General features: G+C 46.0%; 1 protein-coding gene across 11 annotated transcripts in view; it reads left to right on the top strand.

The window, feature by feature from the left end:
* The window catches only part of LOC120900326 (collagen alpha-1(XVIII) chain), a 240935-nt gene that overhangs the window by 102829 nt on the left and 113526 nt on the right, over positions 1-24580 (top strand). Inside the window, exon 1 of one of the 11 annotated variants that reach the window (XM_040307268.1) lies at positions 8111-11830. The exons of the other annotated variants lie outside the window; for them this stretch is intronic. Within the exon in view, the coding sequence (XP_040163202.1) occupies positions 11684-11830 (147 nt within the window). The 5' untranslated portion in view covers positions 8111-11683. Of the gene's footprint in view, positions 1-8110; positions 11831-24580 lie in introns of those variants that run through there. 11 annotated transcript variants of the gene reach the window in all.

Raw genomic sequence — 24580 nt, 5'->3', positions numbered from 1 at the left:
AATGGGAAATTCATATTCATTATCACTCAACCACTGCCGGTCGTCCTTTCGGGTGGAACGGTTCGGTTCCATTCGGTTTCATGAGAATGTTACCTTTTTAAAGCACTTTTTTCTTGTTGAAGAGTATGTAGGCGTTTTGGGTTGTTTGCTAGCTGGAGGAATAAATTTAGCTATGAACATCGTTTCCAGATTAAAGCATTTTGTACTTGTTCCATGTGGGCATAAGATGAACAATTTCTTGTTTTGTCCTGTGTTGATCCTGTTCGTGTAATCACGACAAGAGTTGTTCAAATTCGCTGTAAAAATCGCTGAAGCTTCGCTTACAATTGCCAATAGTCTGGCACTCTTTCCGCTTCAACCCGTCATTTCCATCCCATTGATCCCATACACCATACCTTAACCAACCCGGAACCCCACTCCTTCGACACAAAAGGCAGAAGAAAGTCTCGAGAATCCCGTTGAATGAGTGTATTAATAGCCCATTTTCGGAAGCAAATTTTCACATTTTCTCAATTAAACGGCAAATCGACAAGCGGTAATTTTTCCGACTCATTTCCAACCGGCCAACGGCAAGGGAATGGAAAGGATTAAATGAAACCAGTACGGTTCGTGTGCGCACTGCTTTGGGTGTCGGCCGACCGACCGACGGACGACGCGGCACTACAGTTAGTTTTTATTTCACTGAACTTTACCGCCCGCCCGGGGGACGTTTGTGTTAAAATGCCTGCAATAAAATGTTCAATATTCATTGGCCGCGTTGTTCAATATTCATTCCCATTTTTGCCCCGCAGGGTTTGGATACACATGGCGATTCAAGCGAACCTTTGTGCATTAAACGTGCCGGGCGAATTAATTGCAAGCTTGTTCTGATGCGTGGACTTTTCTCCACAAGCCCTTTAATTCTCAAAATCACTCGTTAATGCTGTAGCTAGAGGGTAAAAAGACTTCAATGTTTGTATTGTATGCTCATTATAGTCTATTGTGTGGTTGGGAACAAAGCATTATGGTCAGAAACAGGTGTAAAGTACTGTGGCAATTTAAAATATTCAACTAGATCCTGTCACGTTGCATGTTAAGAGTTCGTTAAAGCAAAACTTTAATCCGTTTATCATCAGTTAACATTGAACCTATCGACAAATTCTTCAGTCTGTTTCATGTTTTACAGTCCCGGGAAGATCCATTTCATTAGTGAAGTTAGTTCTTGCAACTACCCACAACTACAAAACTGTATCAAGCAGCGCAAACAAACGCAATCGAATTCCTGAGGAAGGACGGCAACATCTCATTAACATTTAACGTTTCCGGGTAAGATAGCGTATCCGACAGGCGTACAGGTTCATCCTTCCGAGAACCGGCGCACGGGGAAGCGATTAGAACCAACCGCTCCTGCCATCGCGCCTGCTCAGGTGACAAATGCCAGTGACGGCGGATTACCGCTAGAGTGCTTGCCTTTACCGAGTGCCACTTTCAGCCGGGACAGGCGAGACCCACTCGAACGCTCAAGTGCACCGGCAACACAAGGGAAGTGCTGGCCAGATCCGGGAATCGTGCCGGAGTTCAATTCCCATCGATGCCAGATGCAATCGGACCCCGTGGTACCGAGGGGCGTAAAGTAAAGTTGCCCACCATAGTTTCCCAGGTTCCCTGGCACACGCACTGTCTTTTTTTTTTCTTGCCGAGAGATCCCGTTCAGATTAATTCAGCTTGCCAACGATCCACCGATACAACACCGGCTCGCGAATGCCAGATGGCCGCGTTCGGGCGGAACATACCCATCGGCGCTTTGCTTGTGGAAGTGTGCTGGGTTGTACTTATGAGACACAGGCATGGTTGTACCGTGGTAGATGAGATGGGATGCATCTCAAGAGGAAACCGGTAACCGGTCACCGGTCGTTTGATTGAACCTCATTTCCGTGGTGTGACCTATTTTCTGAACCAGTGCGTTGTGTGTGCCTGTGCGTGTCTACCCTGTTAGCTCATCTTGTTTGCCGCGTTATGTACCGACAGCTGGGATGGATTTATTTACGTCGGTAGATGGCCGCACCGGGTACATCAACCACTTCCTGCTCCTGCACAGGAAGTTGGGCGTATGAGTTTTATTTTCTTTCAAGTACGACATCGAAACAGAAATGAAGTAGAGAGAGTGGGAGAGAGTGTTTGGATGCGTATTTATGAAGCAAATTAATCCGAAACCAACTTCTAGCAAAAGTTGAGGGGGGGGGGGGAAAGATACACATTACCACATCCAATCCATTCCATCCCATCAACATCATCATCATCATCGTTGAGAAGAAATATTTCCAGTGCGTGGAACCATCCCGAGATCGGTTGTCCGGTTTGGGTGAGAGGGTTTGCCACTTTCCAGCCATGGTTTCATTAACCAAGATGAGCACCCATATCTTACCACACACACACACACTCACACGAGCTACTTGAGCATATTACAGCAATCTCTGTTCAATGTGGTCTATTTTGGGTGGAAAACTTTACGACCTACTCTGGGCCTTTTCCCATTGCCCAATGGATGGACCGATAATGGAGGCTGCGCATGAGATTGGCCCAACATTTGTTGAGCTAGCCATTGCGGTAGCCATTTTTATTGCACACACCTTCACCCACTCACACTCCTCTATGTGCAATCTAAAGAGAAGGTTGCAGAACAAGGTACAGGGTTTTTTTTTCTTCTTTCTCCAAAGTTGTTCCACAAATTTCCGTCCTCCAAAAGTAGGTTTATTGTAGTGAAGATTTGCAATTAGAATGGCACTCGAGCTAGCATTCCAACCATCATACCGGTGGCACTCAACTATGTGCTAATGAAACGACGGCTGCTAAATATACGGCAGCTCAACAACAAGCAAAGTGAAATTCTTTCGCCAAAGATCTCGCCTCAAGCTCTCACGCTCTACACGCTCCCGTCCCAAGTTGACTGTAGTTGCCTGAGGACCTATTTCGGCTGTTACGTTGCGTTGCCGTTTTATGGAATCTTGCTCGTCATTGCATGCACTCCAACGCTGAGGTAGGTATTTAGAAAGATTTGCTTCAATTAAGTCATCGCTCCTTGGGCATCATTAGTGTGACACGCCTCTTGAAGCGTCCGTTGGCTCAATCTTAGGCTACGCTCAAGGATGCATTACACTTTACCGGAAAGCGTTATAGCGTTACCATAGCAAACGACAACTTCGACAACGGTTGTGAGAAAAGTTGGGACGAGCAGCAGTTTATGTTCGTAGTGTTTCCACTTTTGCTTGGAGAGTGGACCTTCGCGGCGGCTCGTTTCTACTGTACTAGTGTGTTGGCGCATTATAATGCATTCCAGCCAGTTAAACCCATTATACTTGCCACAAACAAGGCAAGCATTACTTCGCATTCTTTGGAACAGGATAAAAGTGGCCTTAAAAAATAACCTTCTCCTATTGTACTCTGGACACATGAAAAGGCAATGGAAATAAGCTACTGCTACTATGGTGAACACCTACGTCGATCAGACATCAGTAATGTCTCAATCAAAACCATCGATAATGGTCCGAAGAATTTTGCATGTGCTCAAGAGCGGCTGCAGCAAACAAAGCACTGATTGTGGGCCAAATGTGCAACGAAGGAGGTCAAACAAAATTACCTATGCATGTCCTCTTTCTCTTTTGCTCTCTCTATTTCTTTCTCACACGATCTCCCCATTTCATTCTCGTTCATCTGTGCAACAATGTCCATACGGTTCGCTTCGGGTTTTGATTGCATGCTGCACTCTCTCTCTCTCGAGCAAAGGACACCGACATCCAATTTGCCATTTTTCGCAAACATCACAACAAATGTACCTTCATCCTGCTTCTGACCGTTAGCGAGAAGCTGAAGATAAACGGCTAAAAGCATTCACTAGACTACTGCTGCTGCACACAGCACGAGCCGAATCAGTGAAGGCCTCCCTCGAAGACTTCCCAGCAGAGCAGATCGTCCTGCCGTAGCTCCTTGTGTGGGCAAACTTTCTATTTTGCATAATTCATTTTTCACGTCATTATGCGCTGCATCCTGCAAGCCAAAACACGGTCGTGAAGTTTGCTCCTGGTTGGTATATATATATATATATATATATTTTTTTTTTTGATTTGGGTACTTTTTTGTACCGAGGCTGATGGCTAAACTTGAAGCCCGTCCGGGAGAGGACACCTTACGGTAAAGGAAAACTTTGCATCTTGCTGCTGCACGTGCAGACATTTCTCCGGAAAGGTGGTGCTTTCTTCAGGTGGGCTGAATTGAATTTTCCACCAAAAAGTTTCATCCATCTGACTGGCTGAAGGTCTGCGTGTGGGTGTGCGGAAGGTCTGATTGCTTCTTGCCATACGCTGTGAGATCCTGGCGAATTGCTGGGGCGGTGTGTTCACCGAGAAAGCTGCTCTGTGTTGTATGAAATGCCAATCTAGAAACAGTCAATATCGATAATTCATGCAATGGAGCCTCAGTGTGGGTGTCTGTAAGAGCTGCTTAGCTGTCTCTGTTGTCTTTATGTTCCAAATTTCGCTTCATTTGGATAGCAGATAAAACATGAGTTTCTATGGATGAAGTCAATTAGCATTTCAGTATGCTTGTACATGACAGATGACAATAATTTCACAAAGAGTCTGGGACACTGCTGTATTCATGGCAGAATTGTCAATCGTGTCTAAATATCTTCTTTGAGTTTACACGGAAAATCTGTTATTCGTTCCACCCATTTCTCGCTCTATTATGCCGAAGCATCGTTAAAGCGTACAGTTTACATGGAAACGATCCGTCGTAAATGTTGCCTGCCATCAAAGATAACCTACAGGCAACACACAATTCCACTGAATGTGTCAAGAACACTTCAAAGAATAACACATAAAGGCACTTGGATAGATATAAAATAAATACGAGATCCAAGAAAAGGATCCAAGTGTTTCAGAGTATCGAAACCCTGTACGTTGAGCTCAATATAAATAAATCGTGTTAAAACAAGCACTTTCAACGATCAGTTTCGCTTGATTTTGTTGGATGAAACAGACGGAAGGAACGTGAGAATTTAGGCTTTTGTCACAGTGAAAGTTTCCTGCAAAAACCGTCTCAGAATGTCCCGCAAGTATTCTGCCATGATCAAAAGGATAGTTTACGCGATACGTGGATTATGCTCGAGCGAAAATAAATGCCACCTTTTGCGGCTTTGTCAAATATCCTTGCTGGAAGCTGCATCATCGCTCAACGTTGTTATAATCACACCGTCATTCGCACCGCCAACAGCAGCAGCAGCACCACTCTCAAGGATGTGCATCGCAAGCAATAACATAGCGAACGAAACCAACTACAAAAAAAAATACACCCGAAGCGCACAAAATAACATTTTCTAATCGTCAGCAAACGGACCCGCGGGACGGGAAGTGAAACTATTTCCCCGCTCACCCTAACGGAAACATCACCTGTGTCGCTTATCCTTCCGAAAGTGGCAAACGAACGGTGCAAACCCTAGCACAAGCGTTGCGAGAGTGCAGCAATTCCACCCCGAAAGGTCTGAAGTGTGGTCCTCTCACCTCTTCGCCGACTTGATGTATGCGCCATTTTATCGGGGTGAATTTTCCCCTTCATTAGCTCGTTTCATCCTACGGTAGAAGGTGTCGCCTTTTTGCCTCCGATATGCCCGGATCCCCGTTCCTTGGGGCCGATGTGCAAGGACATTTCTTTAGCCAACGGAGGCCACGGAGGCCGAAAGAGACACCTGCCCTAGTTTCGGGACGGGATGGTCGGAACAGGGGTGTAAAGGGGAGCTTCCAAGAATGTAGCAAAATAAAATGATTTATGATTTATGACACACCGCGACGGGAGCGACCACCGACCGGTCCCGCATCGTTACCGCGCGAAGGTTTTGTGGGCGACCGCAAAGCTTTCTCCCGGGTTGGAATCGGGTACCGGATAAATCATCGTTCGCGTATTCTGAATCCGTACCTGTGTGTGTGTGTGTGTGTGTGTGTGTGTGTATAGGTACTGGTCTGTATTTATTTTGTGCCAACTTTTCCACGACGAATATTGTGTGGCACGACGGCTGGTGGTGGATGAAAATACCGCCATCAAACATGACCAGCATGAAAGAGATACAGCCAAGCCAGTCAGTGTCCTTTCGCCGGGCCTCGTCTTCGTGGGAGGAATTTGGATTATTCATTAGGAGAGGACTAAGGCAAACTAAGTGAATGCAATTTAGTAGCCAATTTGTAGTCCGTTCCCTTTTTGCTGGATGGGATAATAATAAGGGATGCCTTTTGAGGGACGCTGCGGGTGATGATTAACTCTCGCATCCCTTTTCACCGTGCTGAGAGGATCTGGGTGGGGACAGTGTAGCTCTCTTTGTGATTCGGAATCGGGGTTAGAACAATGGGTTAGGATTGATGGTCGTTCCTGGCCGGCACGCTTTTAACAGAGACAGCGCAGGTCTCTGCAGTTTATGAGCAGCTGGAATGAGTGACACCGTCAGTAACGATCTATTAATTAAATCGTCTTTTAAATGGTGCGCCTTCAGCACCGACAATGTGCGAATGAAAATCATTAAGCTGCTGCTGCTGCTGCTTGGAAATGCGAAAAATATAACGGCATAAAATTTTACACCACCCGCTCAACAGCGCTCATCATTTGCCAGGTTTGTTGGGTGTGGTGTGGTGGCCGGCATTTGCGTTTGTAGAATTGAATCCATTTAATAACGGTCACTTCCACGGCGACAATAAACGCCCCGGAGTTGGAGTGGTTCATTATCGAATCGCACGAAATCGCTATTACACGTTTCGCAAGCTCATTCGCCCGTTACAGCCCATAAAATCGTCCTCTATTGCTGCCGGGAAGGTTGAAGTAGCACGCTACAGACTCTGCAAAAAAAGGCATTTCGCCTCAATTCACAAGGGCACACCTCTCCACTGCTGCCACACGGGAGATTGTTGCACGACAATTTTCCACAGCTTCAAGCTAGCTTATCAGCTGGTCGGTATCGGGGCGAAACAGCCACGAACCGAAAGGAAAATAGAAAGAAAAAAAAAACGGAACCCAACCTTCCCACCCTAAAGTCATTGCCACAAATCAATGAATGGCAAATGCGTATTCAAAATAGCAACAGATAAAATCCTATTGAAAGTAGCAAACAAAGAGTGCGAAACAGGAGGACAACCAACAACAAAAATGGCCAACGCGCAACGGCTCGAATCGATCGCACACACGCAAATCGTGTTCGCACCCTGCCACGGTGACGCCACGTGCCGCTATCGGCAGCAAAAGGCCCATCATCGAAATGCCATTAACGTAACGGTTTACCTTGCCACCATCTTCTGGCCATTTTTTTCTTCTTCCCTCTTCTTTCCATTAGCAACGGCCATTAGGGACAGTTTTCGGGTTTCGGGTATCGTGGCAAACGGGGGCTCGATCTGATCTATCCATTTTGTGTGAGACGATTTAGATTTCAGGAAAACACCCCCTTCTTAGCCGTTACGCCGGTAGAAGAAAGACCGATTCGCGTCGTTTCGATTTTCCGCAGCAAAACTTTCAACTTTCGCTCGCACTTTAAACGATGACGTCACGGTGACGGTGGTGGAAGGCAGGACTTCCTTGTTTTTCCCCCGTCGTTCATTTGCACTATAATAATGCACACACTGCGTGCGTCGTTGCATGTAGTAGTGTGCACCGTGCATCGCATACTGTATAACTTTCAGGGGAAGTTGGGCACACAACACATCGAGCGCATGCGCACGCATTTTCCTCGAGCGGGCGCCGAGATTTTTCCAAGGACACCAACACGAACCTCTCGCCCCTTTTTGCCGATGCATAGCGCCACGCTGCACGCGAACGGGAAACGGGCCGAAACACCCGAGGTTGCTGGCACGACTTTTGCCATATTGCCTGTGTTACCTCCCCCACTCGCCTGAATGTTATGCAAGGTGCCGAACAGTGCCGAATCGTTTTGTTTTCCCCTCCGAGCTGATAAGACGGTGAGACGATGAACACAGCGCCCTTGTTCGTGGTGTTTCATCCTGAATCTCGGCCTGCTCGGCTTCGGTGTGGTCGCGGCTGGATGGACCGCTTTCGGGCGTCTGTCTGCGAGCTGTACGCGAGTCTGCTCGCAAAACGAGTTCAGTTTACTGGTGGCCCGCGATGAAGTTGCACGCACTTCAGCCGTGTTTCGTACCGTCGTCGTCGTCGTCGTCGTCGTCGTCTTTACCGCCGCCGTCGTCGTTGTCGTTGTCGTCGCCGTCGTTACCGTTGGCCGCTGTCGATCGATTTCGGGTCGGTTGTGTCGTTCGCGAAACTACGTGCGCCCTGCACGGTATGCAATCCGTCTGCCAACCGTGCGTGGCGCAAAAACAACATATCGAGCCAGCGGCGGTGCCGGTGTGGTGTAGAAATTAAAACGCAAAGCCCAAATGGTGAAGAAATACAAGCGGGAATATACATAGATACATGCCGATGCGGTTAAATTAAGAGAATAGGGAAGAAACAGACCACAGACCCCTTTTTTCGGGTCTTTCACATCCACGCATCGCGTTCTCGACATATCCCTCACTCGCTCATATTCACGGTGTAAAGTGGCCATATCACAATCACGACCGAAAACATATCCACCGCGTTCCACTTGACATCCCCGGGCCGCCCGGACTGCCGCGGGGGTTTGGAAAATATTTTTGATAGTGTGCGATATACATAATATGTTCTGTGGTGTGTGTTTCCCGGGCTGCTACCGGGTCTGAAGACCGCACCGTCACCAGACGCGCACCGTTACTGCCGGTGAGCAGATCAAACCGCTCCGCCCCTCGCAGTGCTCCCGGGGACGCGAGTGTGAGTGACTGTGTGTTGTTAAAGTCGTCAGCTAGTTGCTGCCATCGCTGTGTTAATCCTTAAACGCGACATGTTGCGTAGTGCAATTTGAACCTGCTTCATCCCGTGAACATCCGTTTCCCTTCAGCACTCGGTGTGTGGGCTTGTGTGTGTCTGGTGAAAAGCACAGCAACAACAAATACGTGATAACAGCGCAAGCAAGGAAACATGCCGTTAAAGCTTCACCTTGCCCGTGCGTCCGTGAGAGGATTATATAATTACCATAATTGAATATAACACTTCTCGTATCCCGGTGTGAGTGTGTGTATGTGTGTATATTGTTAGCCGCTCGCGTACATCCTCCGACGCTGCTAATAGCACGCATAACAAGCCAAGAAGGAAGTCTAATGCTTCCCATATCCGCCCCACGTGTCCTTTGCGCGTTCTCCCACAAGCGCTCTCGTTTGACACAGAGGTGAAGCAAAATCAACCGAGAGAAGGAACGAGAGAAAGCGAGAGAGAAAGAAATACACAACACGGGAACGGTTAAGCTCGGTGTGTACCTCAAGTACTGCCGCATCTCTCATCCGGTGCTTGCTACTGGTTTTGGGTGCCGCGGAGGTCGCCTTACAACCAGCGCCAAGAGCGGGGGGAGGGAGGAAAAACCACCCCTAAAGGCAAATCTGCTTCGACCGACTTGAACCTGCCAAAAGCATGGTGGGTGTATGGTGCACGTGAGTGTGTGTCTGTGTACGGCACAACGTTTGCGTATAACGGCAGGCGCGCCTCCATTCGGGCAAAAAAGCGCGAACGAAAAGTAAAAAGAGGCCATCCAGACTTTCGGCCAACCCCGAAAGACGATAAAGGTAACGCCTCCGAGAGAGAAAGAAAAAGTGGGTGGAGGGGAAAGTGCGAAACGATGCTTCAGTGATTTATGATGCGCGCGTTCGGTTGTGTTTTATTTTTAAGGACGCAAGCAAGCAAGCCAGGTGAGGGCCGGTGTCGCTTTACGCACCGAAACACGCGTGCAATAAACGCGTAGAAAACAAACGCCGAACAACGCGGTAAAGGTCGGTTGTTGATTTTATGAAGCACTGGCATCGTGTGACATTTGCCCGGTACACAACTGTTGTGTTGAATTGTGTTCAGCAGAAGGCTGTGTGTGCTGCTGTTGCTGCCCATCCGTATTTGTTTTGCCCGAGAAGGCGAGCGCGCGGTGGTGCTGCGGTTAGTTGTGTGTAGGGAACGTCCTCTAAAGCCGCACACACCGTTAAAGTGTACACTTTTTCCGTGTCTTTGGCGCCTTAACTGAAGCTGAACCCCTTGTTGTCGTTGCCGATTTTCCTTCCGCGCGTCGTGAGTGCGTTTTGAAAAGTGTGTTGAGTCGTCGCGCGCGTTTTCCGTATTGTGTCGCGCGTTCGTTCGTTTGTTCGCGCGTTTTCGTAAGGGAAGGATATACAAGGCACACACACACATATAGTTAAAGCAACAAAACGGGGGGAAATAATTCAGTGCCGCCAAAATCAATACGTTCTGTGATAAGGAAACAAGCTTCAAGCACCGGAAAAAAGATATATCAAAACCTCTACCCCCCAATCCGTTTTACATCGTTTACGTTTTGCAAATCCGCCGTTAACTCCGTTGTTGCCCCGTTTTGGTCTTACTCGGCTCGTACAAAAAAAAAAAAAACCGAAACTAACGTGTTGTGTTTGGAAGCGTATTTTATGCTACAATCGTTACTTCAGAGAGTGTTACTTCAGTTCGGTTCGTGGGCCAGGCTTGAAGCTATCTTTGCAAAGAACCACTTAGCCTCTCTTAGCCCTATCTAAAGCGTTTTCCCAAGATAACGCCGCGCTGTCTGGGGGGAAGCGGGAAAACATAATTAAGTAATCAGAACAAGCCGCTGACCGTGGCTTATCTTTCAAACGGAAAGCAAGGGAAGGACCTGCGCTCGACCCTCATCCAAGGTGGTGGAGGCATACCGCACAGTGTGTTGCGTGCACGGAAGCGGAATAATTTATACTCCTCCCGCTGGCCAGCGTTCCACAGCCCCCGGTGCGCCGGTACGGTTAATTGTTTTACCCATCAAAAATACTACGCTGAATCAAGGACGACGGAGAAGAGGCAGCAACAACAACAAAAAACACAGACGCAATCGCCACACTTTCACCGCGACAGCAAGCGACTTAAAGTTTATGACCGCCCAGCATGAAAGCTCATCAAAGCGTCGCGGATTGATGGCGTTGTTTAGCCGTTCAACGGGAGGTGCAATTGTCGCTTGCGGTGTAGTTTATGCGTGGCAGGTGTGAACAAACAAACAAATAAACCCTCCACTGCAAGAACCAGTGGAAGAAAGAGCGTGGAAAGCGGCGGAGACGCTAACGAAAAATAAAGATAGGGGCAAATTCCATTGCTCTGTGTTGGCATCGTCGGTTTGGAAGAAAAGAAGTTCCACGAAAAAAAAAGGGAAAAGTAAAGGTGTCCCCTGTGAGTTGGTGAGCGTCACTTGAGAAGTGAAGTGTTGAATTTGCGTAACCTACAAATACGTAAAGAAGTGAAAAATATCGTTTGTTCGTCATATCAAAAAGCAACGAAAAATATCAGAAATCAGAAATAGTTTATATCACATCGGAAAAGTGAATCATATCAGTGCTGGATCAGCTGTGTTGTTTTTAGTTGTTTTGGGGAAGAAGCTGCCGATGGAAAGTTTAATTAGTGCACAAACCCTTCCCGTTGCTGATGTGTGACGGCCGCTCGGAAAGCACAAATTTAAATCAACCGTACCGCAATCAGTGGAACCATTGTGTTTTTGGAGGCTCCCGACCGTATACTAACCATATACACAGTAGCAGCCACCGATCCGTGCAGCTGAGCAGTTCTCTTCCGCCCAGTCAAGATGGCGATGGTAGTGTCGGGCCGGGCAAAGGCCGTCATTGCCGCCTTTGTGTGCTTCTTCCTGCTCGGCATCGTGCTGGTGACCGGCTCGACCAAGGGCTGGTTCGTGCCGATGCGTTACAACGAACGGGTCGCCGCCCGGGTACAGGTAAGCTAGCCCAACCGCAACCGCACATCGATGTGCAGTGGAGGCAGACAAAACGGACGCGGCAGGGGGATAAGGTCGACCCGTCCACGACGTGTCCACGCGGTAACGGACCGTGTCGTCGGTGAGATTAAAGTGCACGGGAGAACCGAGAGCATCCCCCGAATCCGGGGGCTACGGGCTGGGCAGGATTTAATTAAAGCTCTTTTGAACGTGTGACCCAATGCGATGGTCTCGGTCGCAGGACTCGGGAAACAGTGAGATAACAAAGGTTTAAATTTTTGGGCTGCTCGCAGCACGGATCCTTTCCTGATCGCGTGGAGGTGGTGGTCAGGATCGCACCGGAAAAGATTAATTAGAGCGTGCTTCACGGTCGATGTAAGGCTTTGTCTGGTGCGATGTGTGATTAATCGTAATAACGTTCATGCAACCTAGAATGTAACAGGTGATGTAACGCTTCACTCTACATCTAATAGCAGTGCTTTTGTTCTTTAAATAGTTCAGCTTATTTGGAGGGTGTATTCAAAATGATCTATTCAGCAAGCATTGTTGGTAATCGCTTTTCTGCAGCTCATATGTATTTACATTATACCCCGGAAAGCACTGCGAACTCTCCATTAGACCATGTATGTACTGTATGTACCCTAAAGTATGTCGCATAGTTTACATCAGTGATCAGGGCCTAAAAATCTAGATGAGAGTCGTTAATTAATGCCATTATGGATGATTACTTTATCACCTCGCATTAGGAACTATGTTGGTACTTTACTAACCTCATCAGAGGAGAGGAGATCCACAGAAATGTTGTACAATGTCCTAAAAACGTTTAATTTCAATGGAAGTAAGAATTCCACTCTGTAACCTACGTTATGAGGTTACAGAGTAGAATCATTATGGCACAATCAAGAAGGTGAAGAAAACATAATGCATAATTTACACTCTATTTGCAGGCATGTAAATGTCACTTAAATCAACATTATCCCCAAAGAAATATTGAAATTTATGAAATTACCTTCTACCCCAAAAAAAATTTTGAGCAATTTTTGCAAGGCCTTTCCACCTTGTCGTTTCACCGCGATACAGCTCCAAAGGTCATTTAACGCACCATGGAGCGAATACAAACAATTGTACCACTAACTGGAATACCTAATTTGCCCCTGTTCTAATGTCCTACACAAATATTGAAAAACCAGAAAGCGCTCTTCCTCACGCTCATTGCATCGCTTTCAATTTCTGTGAATGTGCGTGTGCGCGCGCTGACTTTTCAAAATGTGCCTCAAATACTATTACTCTTGATGTTCGGTTCCCGGAACGTGCTGAAGCTTTCATTCGGCCGAGCAGGTGGGCAGGTCCAGTGGCCGCAATTTCCCGGGAAAAATAATTTTCAACTTTATCCCTCATCTACTGGCGTGTCGCACACTGCGTGTCCGGGGACGAACGTACGGGAGCACGGGGAAGGTAACTTTATCACTTTTTGGTTTAAAATTATGCTCTCCTTATCACGATGGGGCGCGCCGGATTCGCTGGAATTCCACTCAGCATTACATTGAAATTGCAAAATTCTTCGCCACTCGGCCGACGGGGCGGAGATACACCATCCTTGGGGCGGATGGAGTGCGAAAGCTTGTTAACATTGGAACACTTTTCTGGAGTGAATTTCAAATTCAAAATATAATGCTTTTTTTCTTCTACTTTGGTGTGTAGTACCCAAGGAATACGCTTACAAAATGCAAGTCAAGCAGCAATTCAAACGAAATGAGTTTTGGTGCGAGATTGAGTTTATCTTTTTGACACCATCCTATGCGGCCCCGGGTCCTGTAGAGATTTGCTTCCTCACCTATCAAAGTTCAATAAATCAGACCATTCGGAATAATTTACGATCTTTCCACCAACTTCAGTCAACTCATGGTTGTCTGTGGTCTTTGTGAACGTGGACTTTCAGAACAGGCCCTTGAGACTGCTAATCATCCCCTAATTAACCTTTCCTTTAACGGAAAAGAGTGCGCCTGTCGGTTCCAATTCCTTATCGCTTTTAAAAGAAAACCCTTTTCCCGACAGGCAGCGGGCCATGGCTCTCCTGTCGACTGATAAAAATGATGATTCATCCAGCGGTACGAGCTTCTTCGGCTCCCGGGCGAAGATCCGCCCTGTGTGCCGATCAAGACAAGACCTGCCCCGTGCCGGAGATGATATAATTTGATTTATATTCCATAACAAAATTATCCTTTTATCTTTAATTCAAACACACAAAAATCACCATTACCAGCACCAGACGACGACGGTTGGCTTGTCTGTGCCTGCTGCCTTTACATCCTGCGCCCAGCACAGCTTCCGTTGACTCGCGATGGCGAAGGCGAAGCGCTTATTCACACAGCGTTTGCGAATATCTAGCACGCTTTTGTACTGCCGTCTGGAACGGACACGGAGCAGAGGAACGCACCTTATAGCAGTTTCTGCTGCTGGTCAACCGTCTCTCGGCGCACAGCATGAAAGCCCGACCACCGTTGAGCTGTAATTGAAGAGATTCTAATATCAAAGAAATTTCCATCCATTTCTTCACCGTCCTTCATTCGCCGCCGGGACGGAATGCGCGCCAGCGAATCCTTTGATTAGGGATTCAAGTTGGATCAAGCATTCCGCCGCCGCTTTCCTCTTTCTTGGTCTGCTTCGCTGGGATGAAAAGGAAGGGATATGAACGCTTTGTGCGTTCTCGTGGTAGTTCCGTTTTAAGAAGCGGTCACAGTGCGATTGAAACGATTCGCTCCGCTCCTGCTGCCAATAGCAATCAAAGCCCGCTTTACTGGAACGCGCTGAATAAGGAGATAGTGAGGACGAAAAGGGATAAAGGATAAGGGATCCGGGTGAAGTAGTAGTGGCTTGATTCTGCTTTTAATTGAAATTATGTCCCTGGGGAAGATGGAAGAATAGCATGTACCTTGATAAAGGAAATCATTATTTTTATATCATGACGGCTTGTTCAATAGAAAATCAGCATTAATCATTCACGGAGAAAGGACTGTCGGTGCTGTATTGTATTGCAAATTGCATACTTCAAGGAGTATTTTCGAAGTCTTTCTCCTCATTCTATTTATGTTCAATCCAATAATGTTGAACCAATTAAATCAATGAAACAATTTTCAAACTCGCAACCGGCAAATAAACTCTTTCGGCTAACGTCCCTGGCATGCTTGTCAAACACATCTCAGGCGCAACTTTATCAATGTTTTGCAACACTAACTTTCTCTGCCCACGGCACGGAACACAGCTCAGCTTCAATAGGCGTCACTGCACGGGACAACTGCCAGCAGGATCGCGCTGTGTTCACTTTGCCGGTTTAGGAGCGGTTGAAAAACTCGACAAAATATCGATTAATCTCATGCCATCCTTCCTTGCCCGCTGGCTGACCTACTGAAGGCTCTACTGCTGTCCATTTTCGATTACCGCACACCACCAGCAGCTGCAGCAGGAACACACTACGACTGCCGGACTGCTCACCGGGCAACGGGCAATGGCAATTGCTGCTGAATTCTTCATACCATCCTGCTCTGCTTTGCTCGATAGCTCGCACCACGGTTTACAGTAAAATTGCGCTGCACTGAAAAGATCTGAACAGACGGTTGAGCAATACGCTCACGCACATTGTCCCGTTGTCTGGAATGTATCGTACTGCGAGTTGTTGTTGCCGCTTTTTTCCCTCCCCTCTCTTATTCTTCACTGCCCTCTGGTAGTTGTGAAAGCTATTCGGAAATTGATTCATTGCAAACCATGCAACACGGACAACAATAATAACAATAGCCGTGCCCAAATCCGACCCACTTCGAATGCGTATAAAACGCCCCCCACTCTAATGTTGATTTCATGGCTGGCGGAACTGCCGGAAGTTATCGAAAACGATCGCCATGTTTCGGGCGGGCACTGGACAAACGTTTGCTGCCGAAATCTGTGTGTTGCTGTGCGTTGCCACCGGGTTTGCCGTGAATTACTCATTCGGTGCGGGCTTTTAGACAAAATGAAAGCGCTTCCAATGAAAAGTGAACTGTTTCGAGTGTATTTGGGCGTGTTGATTTGTGCGTGGTTTGCGTACGGATGTCCTTTTGTTTTTGTTTTCATTTAGCGAAGAAGCTGGAATCTAAAATGGTCAGTTTTCAATCGCGTAACGAGTGCCATTGAAACACTTTGCCATAAATTTAATTGCTTCCTGGAAATATTTCAGTTTTGGTTAGGTTTTATCTATTACCAGAAGGGTTTTATTGTGAAACGAAACCGTTAAGCTGTTAGCTGATCAAAGTAGATGAGAGTCAAACCAGCAATTTTGTTAATGACTTCCAAGGTATCAGCTTAAAGGAAGTTGATACAATGAAAAAGGTTAGCATTTGTTTAATCTTTGGCGTATGTTTATAAAACATATGTTTATAATATTAATTTACTGCTTAATTGGATGTCTTTTTCTGCAATCAAAATACGAAGCAATCGAGTGCTGTTGACGTCATCTTGAATTAAGCGCCTGAGAGTATGCAATTTAAAAACATTTTTGATGTAAAATGCTTCTTTGTGCATAAAGCTAGAGCAATTAGTGAAAGTGTTACAATCAAACGCCGTTCACTCCTTTGACAAAACAACCCGACATCATAGTTTGCATATTTTTTAGGCGTTTTAACTGCACAAATACATATTTAACATTATATAAAAGCTACTTACTAGCAATATGATCGAGAAAAATAAAGATACTGTTAGCAACAAAGCAGCCCACACAATCCATGAAAGGAAGAAAACGAAATTGATTACCAGTTCTTAAAAAAAAAATACTTTACCATGTTAACCACAGCGAAACTCACACTAAGCGGAAAAGGATCCTGTCGTCCTAAATCGACCCTTCGAACCCACATCCGCAGGGAGACACGGGGACACTGAATTCGCCCACAAAAGTAAATAAAGCTCTTTCTGTTAAAGTTTTTAAATGAATCAAAATCGAAAAAATAAAGAATAAAACTTGCGTTGCTCCCCGGTGGCAACCGCAGCTTTTGCTGGGGAAAGTTTTCCCTTCCCCGTGTGCTTGTCTTTCCGGCAAACGGCAAATGAAAATTTCTGCCCCAGCAACCGAAAAACCGCACGCAAAAAGGACACGCTCGATGGTGTCTGAATGGTTGCCTGTTCTTTGTGCACGTGAGTGTGTGTCTGTGTGTGTGTGCGCGCACTAGTGTGTTTGGCTCATTTCGGGCCTGTGAACACCAAGTGTCTCTTTTGCGAATGACATATAACTCTCGTTCGTGCAAACTTGATCCATTTCCCTTGCTGCCACAACACGCTTCTGTGGAGATGGAACGAGGCATGCGAGTGACCTTGGGTCAGTTTGAGTTTACGCTCCTTGGAGCGTCTTCTTCGTCGGGTACGCCGGGTTTCGGTAGACCAGCAGCCAGCCATCACCCTTCCCAGCTAACCGCTATTAAGGGTTGTGGTTGGGCAGCGTTTCGGCCTGGAAGAATCACCCAACCGTGCAGCGGAACGGAATTCTTTCGCAAAAGCAGTCCGACCGACCCAGAGCCCGGTCAAAATTGATTGTCTGACAGACAAAATCGCTGAAAGATGTTTCGTGGGATTGTGGTGGGCTCGGTTTGTTCGTGTTCGTGTTTTTTTTTTTTTTTTTTTTTTGGAAAAAACTGCGCGACGGATAAAGAAAGTTGAGCTAAAAAAAGAAGCCTCAGAAGGACGCACTGTAAGGGAAAGTCAAGCACGCGGGTTTTAAATCGTTACGCTAGCTTTGCAGGCGGACGATTGAAAGGATGCAATCGCTGGAAGGATTCTCGCTTCTCCCGGGGAACGGGTTTCCATCACATTCAGCATCGCTGATGCGAACACTTTGCCGAATGAAATAGGGGGGAAATTCCTAGGAAATTCCTCAAGCTTTCTTTCCCCACAGTTAAACTGGTTTCTGCTTTCAAATTTGGTTTACGAACCGCTTTAAAAGGGCTCGTTTTGCAAATTAACAGTAACCTCTATCGCTTAACTATTTCCGCGTACTCTCACGAGCGCTAATGTAGCAAATTTCCTTATCGTAATGTTTGCTCTCAAAAGAGAAGGACTACGAGCTGCTTTTAAAACGCACACACACATGCACGAGTTCACAACCGAGCTATTGCTTTTCCACCGGAAATTGATTTACTTTCCTGCGGTACTCTTTTTTTTTTGCTATCGAACATATGGATATTCAACTACGGAAGCCATCTACTTCTGCACTTTAGGGGCAGGATGGTAGCCTTGGAAAGAAGCTACCGGCCTAAGGCGAACGTAAAACCACCCTTAATACCAGCTCAACCTACTTTAGAGAAGGTCCCGGTACGGCAAACCCATCATCGGCCCCACCGAACGTAGCCCCGCTCGTCGCTGGGCCCTCCGCAATGGAAAGCTACCCAAAACCGATCTAACCGCACCGGAAAACAAGAGACAGGGTGTAGACGGCAGTAAGGCGGAAGAAGGAAAACCGCTGCAAGCGTGTATGTATCTGTGTGCGTGGATCCGGAAAACATAATGTCATCTGCTCAAATATTGACTGTCGCCCCAAACGAGCGCGGCAGGTTAGAAGGTTTCGATAATGGAGACCTATCGTAAATTGCTTGATAGGAAAAATGGCAAAGAAAACGTTGGCTTTTACCATGGTCCTTTGGTGGATGGTGGTGTGTTTGGCACAGTGCGATAGCGATGAGTTGTTGTTAGGTGGTTGTTTTTCGTGCGGTTTTGTTTTCCTCATCAGGCGCGGAAATAACGTTTTTGTAGCAATTTCCGTACACAAAAGCACACTCTCTGGGTGGAAAGTTAATCCGAAGGGCCGCGGGAGCGTTTAATGAACGTTTCAAGAAGAAAGTGTGGACCAAGTTAGAACAAGGGGAAGGTGGATTGATTTTCCAGAACGATCGTTCGTGTTTTCAATACAACTAATACGATGAGCTTACAAGAGGACCGACAAGAGCTTGTTCGTTTTATTGGCAATTATTGCACATTACATTATCCTGGTCACGGCACCAACGTTTTGTACACTAATGAGCTGCATTTATGTTAGTAAAAAGTTAAGAATTATAACACAATTTATTTTATGTATTGAATTCTACCAAATTCTCATACAGCTTCCTACTAAAACCGTCCTTTATTCCTCCATAAAAAATGATTCAATTATTTATCGCACATCAAATTCCGATCGTCCCGCAGCACCCGACGACTCATCCCTCTGCTCCAACCACTTTGGGGCTACGCAATTCTTTGCAAAAGTGCAATTCAAACAAGCGGCCCTCGGGAAAAACAATTTTATGTACTCAAGTTCCCCATTGAACGTGTGTGTGTGTGTATTTGTACATAAAAAAGCGAAAAATATTAGTCTCCACCACCATTTGTATGCCTACGGGAATACAAAAAAAGCGCTCCATATCCCTCCTCTCCCACCTCAGCAGGTACATTTATTGTCTTAGTTCTCGGGCACGCAAACTTCCACAGCCCCACACTCCTGTTGTTTCCTGCTGACCGATCGACCTGATAGAATGTGGTAGACGACGGGTAGAGTGGTAAGTGGGGACCCCAAAATCTTGCTTCCGTTTTCTGTTTGCTAAAGCAAGCACACAAAACAAAAACAGTAAAACGGCGCTCTCCGGTGGTCGTTGTTGTTAGCGCGATGCGATGATGATGACGCGGACAGATTTCGACAGTATATAGAACACACCGTTTTGCTATCGCTTTACGCTTTTATTTGCTATGTTTCGGTGCTTTTATTTCCCATTTTCGTTGGCCTATGGTTTAGTTTTTCCACCCTCTCCCTGCCCTCATACCGTGCCGTAGTGCCGTGGGGAGCAGTGTACAAACATTATTCATGTCTTTATTTGGCGCGGCGAGTGAACGCGAACCAGTGCACATCGCGTGAAAAATGGATTTCCAGCTGATAAATCAGATTGTGTTGCGCGGGAGGCACTGTTTTTTTTTTGCATTCATTCTGCTATGAATTGGCGAGGAAAGTGCTTCCTCTACGGTCAGCAATTTGTGGCTGGCGTTGTGTTTTGGGTTTTTGGAAGCGAGTTAAAAAAAAATAGGAAAATATTTTGGCAAATAAATTTCACCCCTAATGCCATTGTTGTTTTGGTTCGGGGTTTGGCGCTATTTTCAATCGCAAATATAAGAATTTATTTTAAAACAAATATGGTTCATCGATTTTGAATTGTTGTGCTAAAATATCAACACTTTTAATGTATTGAAATAAGTCAGTATTGACAAAAGGCCTTCACTCGTTACTCGTTTTTGCAGAACCTAAAATAAAAATGGTCCATACAATAATGTCCTTTTATCCTTCCCTTACACCTCAACAATTTGAATGGAAAAGTCACTTTCCCGCTGCTGATCATCAGTAAAACGGCCCATTTAATGCTACCTTATCTGGTTGTGGCTTTTTCCCCTCCAAGCCATTCTTCCCCTGGTGCTTTGCTCTGTTTTCCGCAAGGCACTTGGATCAATTTAGTCAACCCATCCATATGGCCTGAGCCTAAACCGTACTGAACCCGTAAGCATTTACGGGTCAAACGCTATGCTTGTTGCTTGTTGCGCCATTGTCGCACCCTTTATTCGCCTCTCTCCACTCGGACTGCTTTCCATAATGTTTGTAAAAGCAGACATTGTTGATCCATTAAGGGGGGGCAGGTAGTCAACTCCAACTTCTGCTGGAAAAATCGGCCGAACAGAACAAAAGAGTAACAATGACTGAACAATGTCCTAGGTGTCCAGGGAGATTGGTTCCATCCAACGACAGAAAAGGGCGTTTGATAACAACAATGTAAAACCCAACAGTTTTGCGCTTGGAGCGTTGAATGCCAATCTTTATCGCTGATGGTTGAATCCTTTCACTCGTGTCAATGTAGTGTGAAGGTGATTGTTTTTTTTTGTGTTTGCGTCTCTTGCTGTATGATATGATAAGAACATTTCACTTGTTTATGACGGTGGGTAGTGTATGATAGAAGTATTAGTCTGATATCATTGACATTCAATGTAGCAGTGTTAAAAGTATTACATCAGGTTATGAAAATTATTATGAGACACAGTACGACCATTTTTTTATCACAAGAAAAATCAACGTGCAAGTCATTTACGCTGTTTAATTTCGTTGCAAATGCATATCGAAATTTACGCGGTTTAAAACAGCACTTTAAAGTATTATTACCCTCTTCATTTTAAAATAATCTTTCCCCACTAAGCGTTGGAATCCGTCTTGCCATTTAAGCAAATAATGGGCTAAATGCTTTAATTACACTCAATCATCCAGCAATAAAGCACAGCCCGTTGCCTTAACCCCATTTGGTCCCCATTTGTGCGAAGAAAAATGATTTATTTTTGATGAGAAAATTGGTTTAATCGCAGGCCAGCTTAACCGGCCGCATCGTTGTGTTATGCTTTTGTTTTTCTTTTACAACACCAAGCCACACACACACAATCCAATTTGTCACCGTTGACTGTCCTTTCGCGCGACCGGCCAGTTCATGGATGAAATATTCACTAAAGCTACACACCCACATTCACACACAGTACTACACACAAAAAAAAAGGTCTGGTCCACAAACCACACACAGTGCCCGCGTACCTTTGCACCGATCGACGACCATGACGATGACGAAAGGGGCCAGGTCGTGATGACGTTTATGTTGCAGCTTTTATGCAAATCCCATACGCCACCGCACACGTGTGTGCGTTAGGGGGGAAGGCCGGGAAGCGGTTTTATGACGCTTTAATGTGCGACAAACCTGTGTGCAGCGAGGGCCTGCGTGCGCCTGTGTGTGTGATTCAAATGCGGGAGGTTATGGGTTTTTATTGCCGCACGATTATTGCTGAATAATTTATTCCTTCCTGTGTTTGCATTCCGCCTTGCCGACGACCCCATTTCGTGATTTTTGACATTCATTAATTGCACCCAGTTCTAAACTAATTTTTCCCATTTCCCATGGAATGTGCATGTGAGCGTGTGCCCTTTCACACTATTTAGGATTATTTTTAGCCACCTCTTTACACCATTACGGGTGTGGTTACGTAATGTGTGGTGCTTTTGGTGGGCAGAATGGAGGGGTGGTGAAAAAAAAATGGAAAACAATTATTTATTCTTGTCGCTTTGGACTTTAGAATTTTTTTCCGTCTTTCCCCCGGGAACCACATTTTTGCGGACGTCATTTCCGATTTTCCGGGTAGAAAAATGGGGAAACGGAAGTTGAGCCAGCGGGAAGCGTTTTTCCCTCCACCGTCAGCATTCGACTAACAAATAACGGTGTGTTAAATGGAATTCAGGCACTCGGGCGAAGGATGTAAGAAAGTGGGCGAAAAAATAAATTTTATGCTAATACACATCCTTTCTTCTCCATTCCCTTCCTGTTCTCCATTTCTGTCTGTTACTTGTTCATAGGATGTGCTCGCACCACCACACATTACGTCAATCGTGGTTTTCTTGCACTCCATTTTGTGTTGCTCCTAAGCCAAGGTGGGCAACCAATTTTCTCACGCTACCATTTTTCCCAGAACGCAAAGCACACACTAGCCAAAAGGCACAAAAACAATCCATGTTACCCGTCTGTGCTAATGAGCTTGAGAATGTAATTCCTTCTGTGGTTCGTGTGTGTGTGTGTGTGTTTTTTGCAGTTGTTTCGTTTATGTTATACTGTTATTATTATCGGTTAAGAGTTGTTGATGTGTGAGCTTTTTTTTGTTTGTGTTTTATGCCCATGTTCCTTTCCATGATTGAGCCTACGAATTGTAGTGCTAATTGGGTAAGGATCCGAAACAGTAAAGGGAGCGCAAAAAACGGACCCACAATTCGCACATTACTGAATGAGGGCGGTTTGTTTGTTTGATGACATTATTTCCCCCAATTATAGGCCAATTTCAAGACGATGACGACGGCGGACTTTTGCCTCCCAACTCCTTTGTTTCGATCGTTCGGCCATTGTTTTCTGCGCGGTGCGACCGTATACTTAACCAAAACCCATTAAAGAAAACGACACATACAACAGCACACAGTGTACCACCCAACTGGTCCATTCTTCGCGCAAATAATGCCCCAGAATGGCACCGGACGTTGTGTGCTTAAGCTTTTCCCGGCCGGCAAACTTTTTGCTCCATTTTTACCAACAAAAAAACGGACGGAACGCAGAAAGTGGCAGCATTTGGCAGCAGCAGCAGGAGGTCCTTAAAAGGAAACCTTGCGCGCGACCCCCCACAGGGGTCGATTGGCCGGGGTCCGGTCCAGAATGGAACAAAGCACCAGGGGGAAGTTGAAAAATCTCACAACCCTGCCCCCTGGTTTGGTTGGCTTAATTTTTCTTGATGTTTTGTTTTGCGCGTTGTTTTGGAGAAAATTCTCCCGAACCCGCAAAACCTTTCTGACACTTCCCAGTACGCTGGGCTTTTCCGCAGGTCCCGCCCAGGTGTCCAACCCGTCTCCGTCCATCTCGCTAACCAGTGGCGAGGTGTAACAGTTTACGGTAATAAATAATTTTCACTTCACAAGTCGTTCGCCGCCGCCCCCTGTTGTGCCTTGTTTTTCCTCCCTTTCCGCGGGAGGGATGACAATGGATGGGGGAAAAACAAACCGAAAATGGTTCGAGCTCGAGCCTGTGACATTGTATGAATTGGGGGTGGAAAATCACATTCGATGGTTTGGTCGGAAATGGTGGGAAAACAACAACAGTCCTTCCTCAATCGCCCTCTCTCCATGTACTCTACAGCAGTAAAGGGCAACGAGACGCAGTTGGCGAGAATCGATGTCATTTAGGTTCGGTACTACTTGGAAAATGATGCCATTTAAGCCACCCACCCGTCGTTTGTTTTGTAAAGTGAAAATTATTATTTTAAAGCTTCGGTGATAAATTAATGTGCTGCTGTGTTTTCCCGCTAACCAGCTTCTCCATCGCTTCCTCGTACGAACAGAGAAGAATAATACCGTGACTTTTGTACCAGTGTGAGTAGAGCGTATGAAATAAACTCAATGAAAGCTTTGGAGACAATCCTTTTTTATTGGATGGAACATCATAATTGAATGTTGTTGAGGGGCAAACCGGCCGAAGTAGCATTGGTTTATTGCATCTAGTGGAAAATCATCACAACACCCAGTCATGATGGAGCAAAGATAAATTAAAGATAGATTTTTTTTTAAATAAAATTACAAACTGGGCTGCTCCTTTTCAATAAAAAAAGCAAAATGACAGCAATCGCTCTTGCAGGAAAGTATCCGCCGGATTCGCTGCTGCTTTCCATCCATCAACCTTCACCGGTTCTTGGAACAACAGCACTTCGGCAAACTCTGGAGTGGTGGTGCTGGTCAATGCGACAAAAGACTTGCGTCGAAGCCGTGCCCTTACATGACCCTTCCCCATCAAGAAATACTTAGCGAGCTTTAATCTTGTCTCGTTGTCGATTTTTGTTTTGTTTTTCGCCAGCTGCCACTGCTTTGCTGTAGGTTCGCGTTGTTTGGCTTTCTTTTTCGGGGAAGCGGTCCGAGTGGAAATAAACCGATAAACTCACTTCGACTGAACGTTATTGTCGTTTTCGAGTGGACACTTCATCAGCGAAGGGATGATTCTGCTTCTTGCTCGGAGAAAGCTTCACGCGGCGGCGAGTGTTCGGGATGGTAGGACCGCGAGCAAGACAATCATATCCGCACCGAGGGGATGTTTGGTAAATCCAAGCAATTGTTTCATTAGTGTTGTCTCTTGCTACACACAAAACGAAAAGATTGGGTGAGGAGAG

The sequence above is a fragment of the Anopheles arabiensis genome, chromosome 2 (genome assembly GCF_016920715.1).
Source record: "Anopheles arabiensis isolate DONGOLA chromosome 2, AaraD3, whole genome shotgun sequence".
In the NCBI taxonomy this organism is placed as follows: Eukaryota; Metazoa; Arthropoda; class Insecta; order Diptera; family Culicidae; genus Anopheles; species Anopheles arabiensis.
Note: the sequence above shows the minus strand (reverse complement) of the source record. Positions and strands in the feature narration are given on the sequence as shown.